This window comes from Talaromyces rugulosus, chromosome III, assembly GCF_013368755.1.
Source record: "Talaromyces rugulosus chromosome III, complete sequence".
Lineage (NCBI taxonomy): Eukaryota > Fungi > Ascomycota > Eurotiomycetes > Eurotiales > Trichocomaceae > Talaromyces > Talaromyces rugulosus.
The window spans coordinates 903,761-920,142 of NC_049563.1; the positions used below are offsets into that span (position 1 = coordinate 903,761).

Consider the following 16,382-nt stretch of genomic DNA (forward strand, 5'->3'; position numbering starts at 1 on the left):
AAGAGGGGAGAGAGATCTTTCGGTTCTGCGCTGCGCCGAGAGAGCCTTGGATGCGACCGCACGAGCACGAGGCTTCAAGCCCGATGTGACGCTGGGCTTTGAGGTCCTGGACGAGGCTCCAGAAAGCGCGCCGATCTGTCCCGGTAGTTCAGACCCTGTGTTTTGTTCTATGTACGTACATACTATTCTGATCCCATGCCTGTATCTCGATCCGTGAGATGTGTTGTTGTCCCTTGCTGACGTCCATTATCTCCAGTCTCCAGCATGCACACGCGACCGCTTCAGACTCACAGAGCCTAGAACTTCCTTCCAGCTTACAGCCTACAGCAACAGACCCTATCCTCCTCTCCAGCATTCACAATCACTCTACTATGACTGGACTGGACTGGACTGCGCCGGCATCCGCTTTCGGAGCACAGCGGTGGGGTTAACGACTGACTCGCTGGCGACGTACTTTATTTTTAATCGCTCGTGTTGGGAGTTCTCGCCCGACAAGCGTTTAATATCAGCATTGCTGTTATTACTACTACTGTTGTTGTTGCTGAAACCGGGCAAATCGGGCGTGTCTTGCATCCAAGACAGTAGCATCAGCCACGGAGCGTGTGACAGACAATGGCGGCTTCTAGATGCCTTCTTGATGTCTAGCTGCGCGCTCGTGAAACGACGGTGCGCCTAGTCTAATCGGGGATCTGCGTATGCTATACAGTCCAAGGCCAGCGCGTATATTTTTCTGCACCGTCTATTTCGTATGAAGATGTGGTCAGCAACGATGATGCAATAATGTTAATTCGGCGAGATTCTACTACGTATACTACTGTTAGTAGGTCGCGTGGCTTTTTAGCTTCCTCTTCTTGCCTATCCAGGCAATAAGGACGCATCAGCTGTTGTCATGTTTACGATTCGTATACTACCGTACTACGACGTCCCGGCCACTCACTCACTCCTTCTGCTGGTCAGAAAGGAATTAGCCTAAACTGGACATGAACGAGATGTAGTCCTCGCCTCTAAGCTCCCAGAGCTTGTCCAGACCATGTACCTGCAAGGCTTGTATCTTCCTGGCTCGGTCACTAGCGGTCTAGTCGCTGTCGAGACGCATGGGGGCCGATACCGGTCACAAATCCCGATATCTCTGCCAAGAAGATTGGCTCGATATCTTTGCTGTAGTCTGTCAGGGTAACCTGTCAGGGACTCTCAGCTACGTACTGCCAAGTGTCGCGTGCGATCTGGCGCCAGCTCTTGCCCCTCGATTGACGCCGGGTGTGATGATTTATCCTTGCTAAAGATAGAGTGCGGATGATGAAGTGCGAAAGTTTGCGGCGATTCCATAACGGTATGTGAGCGATAATAAAAGTAACGATCAAAGTACAAGACGCGTGAAGATGTTCTGGCCCTTATCGTCCTTTGTGCAGTCGATTTGGTCAAGAATGCGCGTCGTGTCGTATTGAATCGAGCAGTCGGCGAAATCATGCTGTTCGATGTCTGCATCAAGATATTGTTTCATCTAAATATAGACATTGCACTGAAAGGAAAGTCTGCTGGAGTTGAAGGGAGGAGAGTAGAGGAGAGAGAGACTCCGACTGGCACACGGCGAGAGCACGTGCCGCTTCAACCCCAGGCTGCTTCGAGTTAGCGGCATCATACCATCACTTCAGGAATCGCATCATTCAACGTCACCTTCACTTCAGTCACTTCATTCGTATCTCCCCCATACGACGCAAAGATGCCACCCACGACCTACGAAGTATACAAAGAACTCGAGCGGGAAGAGCGCTTTGCTCCCCAGGCCGGCTCGAGCCAGGAATCTTCCTACAACACATGGCGGGAGCGCGCCATCGGACGCAATCTGCGTCGCGGCATTGCCCTCATCATCGGCTGTTGGCTGATCTACTTTCTTTATTTGAATCGCCTTTATGCCGCCTCTATCACACAGAGATTTAGCAATAATAAGAACGGGGTGTCGGACTATGATGCCACAGCAGACGCCGCCGTCTCCGGCCAAACCACCAGGGTTGCGCTGGAAGCACATATCATGAGCAAGTGCCCTGATGCTCAGGACTGCTTGCAGAAACTTGTCGTACCGGCCATGGAAAGAATCAGTGACAAGGTTGACTTTGAGTTGTCATTTATTGGAAGGTTCGCTACCGTGTAGTGTCTTGCTATGTCCTGGTTTTAAAATACTGACTCCCACGTTATAGTGTCTCCGAAAAGACATCTGACGTCGAGTGCAAGCACGGACCGACCGAGTGCATCGGCAACATTCTCATGCTTTGCGCCGCCAATCTCCCGTTCCATTCTGCCAATAGTGTCGTCTCGTCGACGCCGCGGACTCCAGTAATTCGGTCTCTGGGCTTTGCCAACTGCCTAATCAGTGACTATGAACAAATCCCATCTCGCTCCCTAGTGGAAAGCTGTTCGTTGGAGCATGGAATCGACTTTGAATCCCTAAACCAGTGCGCCAGTCACGAAGACGATAACCTGGACGATCCCCAGGACCCAATCACAGATGACCCAAGTGGCATTTCTCTACTGCGTCAAAGCGTAAAGCATAGTGAGGATGTCGGTGTCAAGACGAGCTGCACCGTGCGCGTGGACGAGAAAGTGTGGTGTATTCGAGACGGCGGCGAGTGGAAAGATTGTTACAATGGGAGCGGCGTGACCACATTGGTGGAAGAGGTGGAAAGATTATGGGAGCAGAGAAACTGATGTCTGTTTCTGATATAATAAATTTTTGCAGCCGCAGCTTGCATCACATTGAATGGTTATGATAATACCCCCTTCTAACATTCTACTTAGATACCCCCGTCTTTTAATCATCAATCAATCACTAGCTGAATGTCTATATCAATATTTAACCTTGGAAATACCATCAATGACTCAATGTTATGTGTATACGATTTAAGTCTAGTTATTTCCGGGATGTCCTTTGACTCCAAGCTTCGTTGGACAAGAATGGTTCAGATGAAGGTATCGTAACGGGGCGCAAACGGTCTTCTTTAGATGGCTAGCCGCTGGGCAGTCGTCGTCGTTTGTTGTTTTGCTTTCTTTTTGTTTCTTTTTGTTCCTTTTCCGTTTTCCGTTTGCGCCCACCACCATGACTACTAGCCACGGTTCTCACCTTTCCGAGTCATGTTTCTATCCTAGATGATTGACTGGTTGTTCTCAAAGGATCAACACTAAGAGCGGTGCAGTTTGGATGAATCTACCAGTCAGTGTGCAAATGCAAGTCATACTTGTGCTCTCTCTCTCTCTGACACACGACCTTCACCACAAATTTAGCCACGCGAATCTGTGAAAGAGCAATACAACACTTACACCCCCTTATCCCCACACACTTTGGTCTAAAATATTGACGCCATCCAAAACCAAAGAGAGAGAAAAAATGGCAGGCCATACTTCTCAATATCGAGATACCTACGGGGATAAGAAACGGAACCGCGACGATCGCGAAAAAAAGGTTCATGAATTGGTGGACAGGTACGAGTCTCTGCGCGAACCCAGCGCTGCTCTTCGCCACATTCATCGCGACTCGGACTTCTGTCGCCTCTTTTGCGAGATTGTCGAGCAGCAGATCAAGTTGATCAAAAGTCGCCGTCAGGAATTTGATGACGGACACATCACAGTCTTTGACAAGGCGCTGAAAGAGCTCAGTTACAATGGAAGTACCGCCAGTAATCTGGGTGTTCAAGAGTTGTACATTCGAGAGTACATAGGGATCAACCCAGACGCGCCTTTGCCTAATATTGAGGAGACTTTGGCTAAGACTATCTTGATCAAAGGTTTCTTGGAAAAATGTTAGTGCATCTTTTCCTCTTTTTTTTTTTTTGTTTGCTTTGCATACTTGCGGCTCAGGAGTACTCATCAAACTACAAAACTAGTCTCCCTTCCTCCTTTAAAGAAATCATCCTCGCCAGCAGAGACAGAACCCCCCAGAGAAACTTCCATGGCAAATCCGCCCTTCAGTCACACAGACACTGAAACTTACAGCATCTTCAACCAGGATCCCATCGTCAAGAACGAGGACCCTAATTGCAAGAACCACGCCGAAGCACTACTAAAGCGGTATTTCGATGCCAAGAAAGATTTCTACAATCTCAAATCTGAAAACTACGAGGAAAACGCGGTGGCGGCAAAATACTTGCGCGACAGTGCCGAAAACGCCTTGATTTACCTCAAAAAGGACGACCTGGGTTGTGACGCGTTGCTGCACGAGCTCCAAACGGTGTTTGAATACTCCAGAGGCAAGTCCGTCGCGTTTTTGGGCGGTAAAAAAAGACGATTCGAGGTTGAAAAGGGCCCCCCAAGAGGCGGCAGCCACAGAAAACATACCCGTGCATCGTTTCGACACTCGCCGTACTCGAAGGACAGAGGCTGGTTTGCCAGGGAGGCGCGTTATCACCATTAGTAGTTCCAGCGAGGATAAGGATCGTCTCTAGGTTTTCTAAATGTTGATACCAGCGAGTAAAGAGAGGGGGTATATATGGGGAAGCTCATTTTCTTAAATGTGTACAATAATCTTCTAATGAAGCGTTTCATAATTTTTCCATCTCGATGTTGTTGATAAAGACTCCTCACAAGCTCCGATAAGATAAGCCAAAACTTTAGTCGAAGCTAACCTTAACCCGGATCCACTCGGATTCCAAGGGGCAGGCACGTGATGCCCCACTTGTCCAGGAGAGAGCAGCTTGTCTCAGACATTATTATTGCGATGCCACGCCTACTCTTCTTTTTCAATTGCTGTGATTTTGGAGCCATTTATACTTGCATATTGGTTTATATGTATTCTTTGATAGAACCAGACTTTTGGCGATGAAAAGCTCCTCCCGCGGAGGTGGTTCCCATCCTTGACCGCGATGGCCAGCTCCTCCTCCTATCTTGCACCACCTGCCAGATACGGCAGGCAGCCTGCCGATTCCGCCTCTTCAGACGCATCAGACGCCGGAGACACGCCCTCGACCAGCTCCTCCGATCCCCAATTCACCCCCGAAGCCAGTGGTACCGACGAGGGGAGCCCGTCTGCTCGCCCTCAGCTCGGATCGCCCGAGCTCCCCAAACTAGACACAAACCTCGGCAAGGATGTCGAACCTGCACTGTCCGATGAGACGGAGAGCTTCCTGTCTAGGGACGACGACGACAATGACGATGGCTACGATTCAGACAAGTATTTCAGGCCCCCACCTCGCCAAAGAAAGACATCGCATGATTACACGCCAGAGGAAGAGCGCGGCGTGGTGAAAAGACTGGATAAGCGCCTGGTCTTGTTTCTGGCGTTCTTATACATGCTCTCGTTTTTGGACCGGTCGAGTGAGTGAAAAGGAAACACCAATATTTTCACCTAACGGGCTCCGCTAAAGGTTTCTTGTGTCTAGATATCGGCAATGCCAAAATCGCTGGATTGTCGGACGATCTGAAGCTATCTTCTTCGCAATATGAGTGGCTTCTTACAGCATTTTATATCACCTATATCTCGTTTGAGTGGATGACGTTGATGTACAAAGTCGTTCCAGCGCGTATCTACATTCCACTGTGTGTCTTTGCATGGGGCCTATTTGCTTCGTGCCAAGCTCTAGGGTCATCGTTTTGGGCCATGATGTGCCTGCGCGCATTGCTTGGAGTTTCAGAAGCAGCATTCGGCCCTGGAGTCCCATTCTACCTCTCGCTGTTCTACAAACGCGAAGAGCTCGCCTATCGAACCGGCCTTTTTATCTCGGCCGCGCCCTTGGCTACATCATTCGCAAGCAGTCTCGCATGGCTGATCATTAAAATCGGAAGCAATGCGCCCATCGCCCCATGGCGCTTGCTATTCCTTGTAGAAGGATTCCCGAGTATTGTCGTGGCTGTCTTTGCCTGGTTGTTGATTCCTGACTCGCCCGGTACGGCCAAATTCCTCACGGTGCGGCAGCGCAAAATAGCCAAATTGCGTCTGCAGGGAACAAAACTCGAGCGGCATGAGTCGTCGGATGAGAAATTTAATTGGAAGGCTGTGCGCGCCGCGCTTTCTGATCCCACGTCATATCTAGTATCTGTAAGTTTGACTATTGGCCTAGTGTTCATCGGTATCGATATTAATGCTGTGCAGTTGATGTTTCTTGGCTGCAATATTGCTTTTAGCTCAATGCCCGTCTTTTTACCTACTATTGTCAAAAAGTAAGTCGAGACATCCCTTTTTTGGGGAAGATGGACTGACGCTTGTTAGTATGGGCTACTCCTCGTTGGCTTCACAGGCACTCTCCGCACCGCCATTCTTGGTTGCCTTTGTAACGGTACTAATTACCGCTTCCCTCTCGGACAAAAGTCGAAGCCGAAGCCCGTACTTGATTTTCCACGCTCTATTGTCGGCTACTGCGTATCTAGTCATTGGATTAGCAGGGTACTTTCAGTCATATCTGCCCAACACTCTCGACACAATCATACGATACGTTTGCATTTACCCAGCGACTTGCGGGTTCTTCTCTGCCATAACGATCATCATCACATGGAGCATGGATAATCAGGTGGCTCACGAGGGTAAAGGGAGCAGCGTCGCCCTTCTCAATATAGTTGGCCAGTTTGGGCCTCTTATTGGCACCAGACTGTACCCTGACAGTGACGGGCCGTTATATGTGCGCGGCATGCTTGTATGTGCCATTTCCATGCTGTTTGTGTCCTGTCTAGCATTGTCGCTGCGAGTAATTCTTGCGCGAAGAAACCGCCGTAACAACGAGCAGGAGGACAAGATGGGGATAGAAATGGCCGAGGGAGAGGGTCTGATCAGCAGCGAAGGCCAGGCGCCCGCGCAGGCTCAGAGATTTGTGTATATCATTTAAGTCGCAAGATATCCATTTATTTAATAAATTGTCGGTTTTTTTTATTTCTTCTATTGACGAGCTGAACGAGCAAGCAGTACATGGTAGTCTAGACCGTGTTTTTGGTTATATCAGTTTTTATATCAGTTTTTAGGCCGAGCTACAATACGAAATCAGCGACAAGAGGAGGCCAAGAGATTTTTGAAAAGAACAGGTCATAAAATAAGTCGAGATAACTCAATAGATCTTGGTTTATACGCCATGTTCTCAGGGCATTGTAATTTCATTTCCTTTTGGCTGGTTGGCTGTTGTTTCTTCACCAACGAGGGAGGCATAGATTTCATGGCTAAATTATTTTTTTTCTTCCTTTTTTCCAGCTTGGACATAGTCGATAATGAATATTATAATCCTCAGATAAACTCCCCATCATTCTAAAAATTCAACATGCGCTATGTGAGTGGGAAAGAAAAAAAAAAAAAGATTTAGGCCCCACGTCATATCCACCCGCATCACCAAATCCCGCCCGCACCAATTACGACTTCATATAAAAAAAAATTTGATTTTTTTTTTTTTCTTTCAACAAAACAAGTAACAAAAATTAAAGCCCGATGCGGGGGTCGAACCCGCAGCTTTCAGATAACTTTGTATCTTTCAGAATTTATCTTGGAGATGATAAGAGTCTGACACTCTGCCAATTGAGTTAACCAGGCTTGGTTGAGTGTTTCTCGTCCGAAATGCGATAGTTGAGCGGGCGTAACTCTTATCAGATCAGTCGGGAAGTACTAAATTCATATAGTGAGTGATAGCATGTAAAATCTTTAGGTCATTATGGAGATTGAGTTGGTAGAGTTGAGTACATATGGGTATAATATTTCGTGGCTATTATAAAAAAAAGGATAAACCCCGAACTTATATCGAGGCAATTTCAATCATTATCATCATCCACCAAGTCCTCCTCTCCATTCCCATTACCACTGTAATTCAGACCTGCAAAGTCCAGCTTCATCAGCAGGCGATCCACGCCCGCTGCTTTTCGCGGGATGTACTCATCCCGAGCTTCGGCGGACCCGGCGGTGGTGGTAGTGGTGGCTGTTGCTGTTGCTGAAGAGGACAGGTCAAACATCTTCCTGCCTTCTCCAGAGCGACTATCGTCTATATCGCGGAGGCGAGAGACGATCTCCTTGATACCGGTCTCGGCAGACTCGCGTGCGTCGCGCAACTCGCTCCATAGCGAATGCTCTTCCTGTGCGTAGTCCGCTAGAGCGTCGACGACGCCTTCGTCTGCTTCGAGATCGAGGTTACGCTGGACTGTTTCTAAGCGAGAGATGGTAGCGACCAGGTGGTCTATGCTTGTTAAAAAGGAGCGGAGAGCGCTGGTGAAAGGAACTTCGGTGAGGAAAAGGAATTGGACCAAGGACGAGAGGTACCGTCGATGAGCGACGGTTATGGATTCGGGGTCATGATGTTGTTGTTGTTGTTGTTGTTGTTGTTGTTGTTGTTGTTGTGGTTGTGGTTGTGGTTGTGGTTGTGACAGGAGCGGTTGTCCTTGCTGAGAAATTAACTGACGCAAGCCTGGTTTGTGAGAGGCATGCTTTGCTGCTGATGCCGTTCCTGGTCGAGACACTGGCCGAGATGCAGGTCGCGAGCCCGTACCTAATCCTGTTACCTCTCCTTCTAGCCAGTGCTGAAAGTGTTGCCATGATTCTTGTATGACCTCGCCTTGCAAGTAGCCTCCGAGTTCTGAAAGCACAAATATCGATGCGCTCGTAGTGGCCCATATCGGCCGCATCTGTATAGTCCGTGCATTGTGCCTCTGTCGCTGCGCCTTCAAGCGAAACTCGCCTCCTCGACCGTTACTCCGCGGCGGACCCCAAGGTGTTGGGTGTATACGGCGCATTGCAGTGTGTTTCCATAAATTACTCAACCGGATCTGGGCGCGACGAATACCGAGAAGGTACGAGTGGATAATCGTGTAAATCGACATGTCCGAACTCGACAGGAAAAGATCAATAGGCGGCTGAATTTTCAGCGAAAGGAAAGTGGCAGTAGGAAGCAATAGGTCATCAAAAGAAACCGAGGAAATTTCAGCTGCCATGTTGGTATTCACTGCGTCCCGCGAAGGGGTCATGGTGCGACCGCTCTTTTTGTTAGGTTGAATAGATAGGCTCAACAAGTCTCGTGCAAGGTCTAGCTCCTCGTCGACCGCAGCTTCCTCGCCTTGCAGGGCATAAAGCTCTGTCCATGTCTGAGCCAGAACAGCCGAGACCTCGCCCTCCTTGATAATCATACTATCTAATCCACCACCAGAACCATGCCCTGGTCGTTGATTGCGAGTTGCAAGTCTGGCATCTGCATTTGACACCAGTGCCATTGCGAATTCTCCACGTTTAAGAAGGAGAAAGTCATGTATCAAAGAGAGCATCTCGACGATCTTGGGCAACGGCAAAAGTTTCGACAGCGACGTCTGCGAGACTGAAAGTCGGATCGCCGTCACTGCACTAGAAAGTGCCGACGTCGAGATTGGCGAGCTCAGAGAAGAGAGATGGGTAATGTGGTCTGCTTCCAGAGTAATTCCTGTAACAGAGCCGGATGCGCTGTCGACTGTCGACCGATTCCGGCGGCTCCTTATGTGATTCAAGGACTTGCCAATGAAAAGAATTGACGATGCAGTTGCCGTCGAGACGAATTTGGGAAGCAGTTCCACATGTAAAGCAAATTCCACGCGTCCCTTGACTGAACCATTTTCGTCGTCCTCGAACTCGGCTTCGGCCACTTGGACGAAGAAGTCATCCTTTCCAGAAGTCGGTAGTTCCCCATACAGTAGCCACATTGATAATTGTCTCATCCACGCTTTCTCGGCAGCCCTGATCAACTGCAGCGCAATCTCTTGGAGGTCCAAGTAACCCGTATGCGACTCGGCGCGAAGATAATCGATGAGGCTTGCCCCGCTGCATGTGTTTGTTGACGCCGGATCGTTCGAGGCGGATTCTGGAAGTATGAGCTGGGCTACTTCCCAAAGCCACTCTAGTCTTCGCGTCCATGGTGCGAACTCCAGCACAATGGTAGATAACGGCACGATGCCATACCCACCCACGTAGCCACTATCCTTGCCCAACACGGCTTTTTCTACCTCGAGTATCTGATTTTGAAACTTCCTCAGGTGTTCCGTTGATATGGCAGTCGATACGGCACGGCATATAGTGGAATGATGCGAAGAAGATATTCGAGCCGTGTGGGCGCGCAGGAGGGTATGGAGGCGACTCAGCCGAGCGAGAGATCCTAGCAGCTCTTTCTCTGGCGGAGACAGCAGGGGAAATGATCTCGAAGACGCGCCATTTAACTCGAGTTCCGGGTCCAGAAGAGGCGAAGGCTGTCCAGAGAGGGAAAGGAGAATTTCATGAAGCATCTTGGTTGCTGATCGTTGGCATACCCATTTACCCAGTGCCGCTGGCTTTGGGCCTCGTGCTCTAGGGGATTGCTGCCAATGGCGGTCGATACAAGTATTTCAACGAGTCATTCCACCGTATAGCCTGTCTGTTGTCGCCAAAACATAGAATCGCGTGTTGCTGAGCTGTCGTCCGTGTTGTCGGTGACGCGACCCGCGGCGAGCGGAAGGGAAAGAAGGGAAAGCGTTGCCCAGGCCAACGATGTTATTCACAGCTCGAGCCTAAATGCGCACACAACGGGCGGAAGGCATTCGACTTGTCGAGCACAGCGATCCATTCTTCGGTAATTATTCTCACAGAGTCATCTCCAGCTCGCCTCGTGAGTGTTTGGCGGGGAACAGCTGCCGCCGCTGCCTCAGGCAGAAAGCGGGGCAGTGCGGTCGACCCAATGAGGAACGTCATCGGCCGGCGGTCCCTCACTTAGTGCTTGCCTTGCTTCATCACTTCGTCTTCTTCTTCTTCTTAATTCTCTTCCAGAACTTACCATCTCACAATCTGCTATTCTGACCTGCTTATTCTATCGCGCCTCTTTGCTTTGTATTAGATCGGGCTCGGTGCGCTCCCTTCTCTTACCTTCGCTCTCACCCGCTTCTTCTCTCCGTTTCTGCAGGAACCACGAGCTCCAGCGGACTTTACCGTGTGTTTTTTATAGTGGAAAGCCTTGCTCATACGCAGGGTTTTCGCTCGAGAGTCGTTCAACATTCATTCACACGTTGATATTCCTGACACTTCATCGCCCAGAAAGCGAAAAGCCTCCACAGACCACGAAGTTACCTGGGTGGACAAGAAGATCATGACGGTAGGTGATTTCTAAGCCACTTCCGCCAGCAACACCCGACCCCACGAGCATAAAACACACTGTACAACCAGGCATTTTTCCCGTTGGGTCGAACAGCTGTTGTGGAAGCTATTTCTGATCAAAAACTAATTCACCATCTGTCTCTAGGACGCCAAAATGCAGCTCGACAACGCCCAGGAGACCGTGGAGTTGATCAAGCATGGGGAAATTGACGAGTCTCTTTACAGCCGGCAACTGTGAGCACTATTAACTTTGTTTCGCCACTATACTTTGCCTAACGCTATAATTCTAGATATGTCCTCGGACATGAAGCCATGAAGCGCATGGGATCGTCAAACGTCCTCGTTGCTGGTCTGAAGGGTCTTGGTGTCGAAATCGGTAAATACTTCAACCCTTGGGAAAGAATGACCTGATCTAACAATTGTAAAGCCAAGAACATTGCCCTTGCAGGTGTTAAATCGCTCACCTTGTTCGACCCAAACCCTGTCGCCATCGCCGACCTATCCTCACAGTTCTTCCTCCAGCCACAAGATGTTGGCAAGCGCCGTGTAGACGTCACGGCACCCCGCGTCTCTGAACTCAACTCATATGTCCCTATTTCGCCTTTTGAGTCAGATAGTCTCACAGCCGACCTATCCCAGCTTAAACGCTTCCAAGTCGTCGTTCTCACCAATACGCCACTCAAAGACCAACTTGTGATTGCAGAATTCTGTCACAACAATGGAATATACGTTGTCGTTGCGGATACATTCGGTCTGTTTGGATATATTTTCAATGATTTCGGCAAGAACTTCACCGTCGGTGACGCCTCTGGTGAAGATCCCGTTAGTGGTATTGTGGCCGATATTGATGACACTGGGCTCGTCTCTGCCTTGGACGAAAGCCGACATGGTCTGGAAGACGGTGACTATGTCACATTCACTGAGATCAAGGGAATGGAAGGCCTTAACAACGCTGATCCTCGCAAGGTGACCGTCAAAGGCCCCTATTCATTTTCTATCGGGGATGTTTCTGGACTCGGCAAGTACCAAGGCGGAGGCCTCTTCAATCAAGTTAAGATGCCAAAATTCCTCGACTTCCAGCCGCTGCAAGAGCAGATCAAGAAACCAGAACTTCTTATTTCCGATTTTGCCAAGTTTGACCGTCCTCAACAATTGCACGTCGGTGTACAGGCTCTCCACCACTTTGCTGAGGCTCATGGTGGCCAATTCCCTCGTCCTCATCACGAAGCCGATGCCGATGAAGTTCTTAAAATTGCTAAAGATTTGGCCGGCCAAGGTGAGGAGACAGTTGAGCTGGACGACAAGCTCATCAAGGAACTCAGCTACCAGGCGCAGGGAGATCTCAACCCACTTGCTGCTTTCTTCGGTGGACTTGCGGCTCAAGAAGTGCTAAAGGGTGTCTCTGGAAAATTCCACCCTGTTGTCCAGTGGCTGTACTTTGATTCCTTGGAGTCTTTGCCTGAATCTGTTACCCGCTCGGAGGAAACCTGCAAGCCCCTTGGCACTCGTTACGATGGCCAGATTGCCGTCTTTGGGAAGGAGTTCCAGGACAAGATTAGCAACCTCAACACATTTTTGGTCGGAGCAGGTGCCATCGGTTGTGAAATGCTCAAGAACTGGGCGATGATTGGTCTTGGAGTTGGACCAAAGGGCCAGATTCGAGTGACCGATATGGATCAGATCGAGAAGAGCAATCTTAACCGTCAATTCTTGTTCCGCCCTAAGGATGTTGGCAAGCTCAAGAGTGACTGCGCTTCTGCTGCCGTTCAAACAATGAATCCGGAACTGAACAACAAAATAATTACACTTCGAGACCGTGTGGGTGCTGATACGGAGCATATTTTCAACGAAGATTTCTGGGATGGATTGGATCTTGTGACCAACGCATTGGACAATGTTGATGCTAGAACCTACGTCGACCGCCGTTGTGTCTTTTTCCGCAAGCCTCTACTTGAGAGTGGAACACTGGGCACCAAGGGCAACACGCAGGTGGTCCTGCCTCACATTACGGAATCATACTCTAGTTCTCAGGACCCACCTGAGAAATCGTTCCCCATGTGCACTTTGAAGAGTTTCCCCAACCGCATTGAACACACGATCGCCTGGGCTCGCGACTTGTTCCAGACGTACTTTGTTGGCCCTCCGGAGGCTGTCAACCGTTACCTCTCAGAGACAAACTACATAGAGCAGACCCTGAAGCAGGCAGGCAACGAAAAGCAGACGCTCGAACATTTGCGGGATTTCTTGGTTACGGACAAGCCTCTAAGCTTCGATGACTGCATTGTCTGGGCTCGCAATCAATTCGAGTCTCAGTACAATAATGCGATCCAACAGTTGCTTTACAACTTTCCACGCGACTCCACAACCTCCTCGGGTCAATTATTCTGGTCCGGTCCTAAGCGTGCTCCGACTCCTCTTAAATTTGACAGTTCCAGTGCTACCCATTTGTCTTTTATTATTGCCGCGGCCAACCTGCATGCGTTCAACTACGGCATCAAGGCCCCCACCAATGACAAGGATTACGTCAGGAAAGTGGTGGATAACATGATCATCCCGGAATTCACACCTAGTTCCAGCGTGAAGATCCAGGCTGATGACAACGAGCCCGATCCAAATGCTCAGCCGTCGGGATCTTCACTCAACGATGGCGAAGAGATTCAGAACCTCGTGGACTCGTTGCCGTTACCAAAGTCCTTGGCTGGATTCCGTCTTGTCCCCGTGGAGTTCGAAAAGGATGATGACACCAACTTCCACATCGACTTTATCACTGCGGCCAGTAACTTGCGTGCAGAGAACTACGAGATCCCACAAGCGGATCGACACAAGACCAAGTTTATTGCTGGAAAGATCATTCCTGCGATTGCAACAACCACTGCCCTTGTTACTGGACTGGTCGTTCTCGAACTGTACAAGATCATTGATGGCAAGAAGGATATCGAGCAATATAAGAATGGCTTTATCAACTTGGCACTTCCGTTCTTTGGGTTCAGTGAACCGATCGCAAGCCCCAAGGGCACATACCAGGGCAAGAATGGCGAGATTACGATTGACAAGCTTTGGGACCGATTTGAGGTGGACGACATTCCGCTGCAGGACTTTTTGAAGCACTTCTCCGACCTTGGTCTGGATGTGACCATGGTCAGCTCTGGAGTCAGTCTGCTCTACGCCAGCTTCTACCCGCCTTCAAAACTCAAGGACCGCCTGCCGCTGAAGTATGTTTTTTTTTTTTTTTTTTGTATTATTTATTGGGTTATTGCTAACAATTATATCTAGGATGACCAAATTAATAGAGCACATCAGTAAAAAACCAGTTCCCGAGCACCAGAAGAACGTCATATTCGAGGTCACCGCGGAGGATCAGACCGAGGAAGATGTCGAGATTCCATATGTGATGGTCAAATTGTAGTCCCCAAAAAAGAGTTTGCTAAGGACGGTATAAACGAGATCAATTGATGTTATGACAGAACTAGCAGTTTTTGATGTTTGTGTTTTTTTTGCTATTGCGTGATATGAAAATATAGAGCGAAGATGTCTTGGCACGAGCTTACAAATTGTGCATATCCGTAGATCCGTTTTTAACATTTAGAGGTTGAAGAGTGGTAAGTTGCAGCAAACTTAGAATGTATTTGTAGTGGATTGATAATCCGCCGTAAGCAGCGGCCCATACGTCATTGGCCAGCTGCCCCTCCTCGATGCGGCTCGGATATCACATCATTGATCAATTGACCTCTCGTCAACTATTAAATCCAGTGATATAAAGCGAGTCCATGCCTCTATCACTATCATTGTCATTCTCCTTGCAACTAAGAACTGTCTTCAACATCTCGAGCAAGCAACCACGCACAACACTGTCAATATTCACAAGAACCATGTCGGTAGGTAACCGACGATCCTCAAAACCAACCCTATTGCCAATGCTCTAAGAGTATCAGGCTGACTCAAATGTAATATTATCACACAGACTGGAAACAAACGCTCCATCACCGACTGGGTCGCGCGCAACGACAAGTCCGGCGAATTCAAGCGCGGCGCCTCGCAGTTTCGCAACTTCATCTCGCGCGAGCCTGGCGCAGAGTTTCCGCCGGAAAAGGGTCGGTATCATTTGTATGTGTCGTATGCGTGTCCATGGGGTATGTTTCAGTCTTTTTTTTTAAATTAAAATATATATATATATATGGGCTAAAAGTTTCTTGATAGCTCATCGTACCTTGATTACGCGGAAGCTCAAGGGATTGGAGGATTTTATTGCTGTTACCTCGGTGCACTGGCAAATGGGCGAGAAAGGTATGTGTAGATTCTCAACCTTTTGTCTAGATGAATACATACTGAAAAAAAGAGAGATAGGATGGCGCTTTGTCACAGCGGACGAAAACCTCCCAGGCGAAGATGTGCATCCGGACCCTCTGCATCCTGGATACACGCATCTCCGCGACATTTACTTTGCTGTTGACCCAGAGTATACAGGACGGTTTACTGTGCCGACTCTGTACGATACCAAGAGCAAGCGCATCGTCAGCAACGAGGTTAGTCCTATCCCCCTATTATACATGTTGCATAAATTTGCTAAGGCGAAACACACAGAGCTCAGAAATAATTCGCATGTTCTACTACGAATTCGACAGCCTGCTACCCGAAAAATACCAAAAACTCGACCTCTTCCCCGCCGCGCTGCGGTCCGAGATTGAAGCATCCAACGACTGGATCTACAACGACGTCAACAACGGCGTGTACAAATCCGGCTTCGCAACCACCCAAGAAGCATACGAAAAGGCCGTGACGGCGCTGTTTGCCGCACTCGACAAGATCGAAACACACCTGGCGTCTCGTGCTGCCAGCAGCAGCAGCCCAACGTATTTTAGCGACGGCATCACTGAAGCTGATATCCGCCTGTTTACAACCATCATCCGCTTCGACGCGGTGTACGTGCAGCATTTCAAGACAAATCTGCGCGATATTCGATCGGGGTATCCGGCGATTCACAAGTGGTTGCGCCATTTGTACTGGGATGTGCCTGCGTTCAGGGAGACCACGCAGTTTGAGCATATCAAGAAACACTATACAAAATCGCATACGCACATTAATCAGTTTGGGATTACCCCGTTGGGGCCCGTGCCGGATATTTTGCCAAAGGATAAGGAGGTTAATGCGGTGGGGAAGTAGCCAAAAGAGCTTTTTTTTTCGGTCTGTACTACGTTAGGTACTTAAATTGGACAAATGTGACATGAGTTTATTCCAGTTCATAAATGTACGCAAATATAAGAAACAGCGTCTACACTGTTCAGCCCCTTGTCTATTTCTAATCACATCGGGTTCCCTCCCCGCTTCACCACCTGGTTATCTAACAACAGTGTAC

The 16,382-nt window shown here is 49.0% G+C and overlaps 4 protein-coding genes and 1 non-coding gene across 5 annotated transcripts; 3 read left to right on the plus strand and 2 right to left on the minus strand.

Moving 5' to 3' along the window:
- Positions 1-1,720: 1,720 nt before the first annotated feature.
- TRUGW13939_05170 (uncharacterized protein) lies at positions 1,721-2,703 on the plus strand (the record flags this gene model as incomplete). Its single annotated transcript, XM_035488335.1, has 2 exons — positions 1,721-2,133; positions 2,196-2,703. 2 exons carry the CDS (start codon positions 1,721-1,723, stop codon positions 2,701-2,703), a joined length of 921 nt encoding a protein of 306 aa, XP_035344228.1.
- Positions 2,704-3,379: 676 nt separating this feature from the next.
- TRUGW13939_05171 (uncharacterized protein) lies at positions 3,380-6,803 on the plus strand (the record flags this gene model as incomplete). The annotated part of the gene is made up of 6 exons (XM_035488336.1): positions 3,380-3,791; positions 3,876-4,219; positions 4,791-5,301; positions 5,367-6,022; positions 6,077-6,144; positions 6,194-6,803. The coding sequence occupies 6 exons, from the start codon at positions 3,380-3,382 to the stop codon at positions 6,801-6,803; spliced, it is 2,601 nt and encodes an 866-aa protein (XP_035344229.1).
- A 581-nt stretch (positions 6,804-7,384) lies between these two features.
- TRUGW13939_05172 lies at positions 7,385-7,492 on the minus strand. Its single transcript has one exon. It is a non-coding gene; the product is annotated as a tRNA-Lys (tRNA).
- Positions 7,493-7,707: 215 nt separating this feature from the next.
- TRUGW13939_05173 (uncharacterized protein) lies at positions 7,708-10,188 on the minus strand (the record flags this gene model as incomplete). The annotated part of the gene is made up of 1 exon (XM_035488337.1): positions 7,708-10,188. The coding sequence occupies one exon, from the start codon at positions 10,186-10,188 to the stop codon at positions 7,708-7,710; it is 2,481 nt and encodes an 826-aa protein (XP_035344230.1).
- Positions 10,189-11,174: 986 nt separating this feature from the next.
- TRUGW13939_05174 (uncharacterized protein) lies at positions 11,175-16,189 on the plus strand (the record flags this gene model as incomplete). The annotated part of the gene is made up of 8 exons (XM_035488338.1): positions 11,175-11,263; positions 11,320-11,405; positions 11,457-14,241; positions 14,303-14,423; positions 14,991-15,159; positions 15,227-15,313; positions 15,374-15,552; positions 15,611-16,189. Coding segments are annotated over 8 exons (4,095 nt in total), but the record flags the coding sequence as incomplete, so codon positions are not given.
- Between the last annotated feature and the right edge of the window lie 193 nt (positions 16,190-16,382).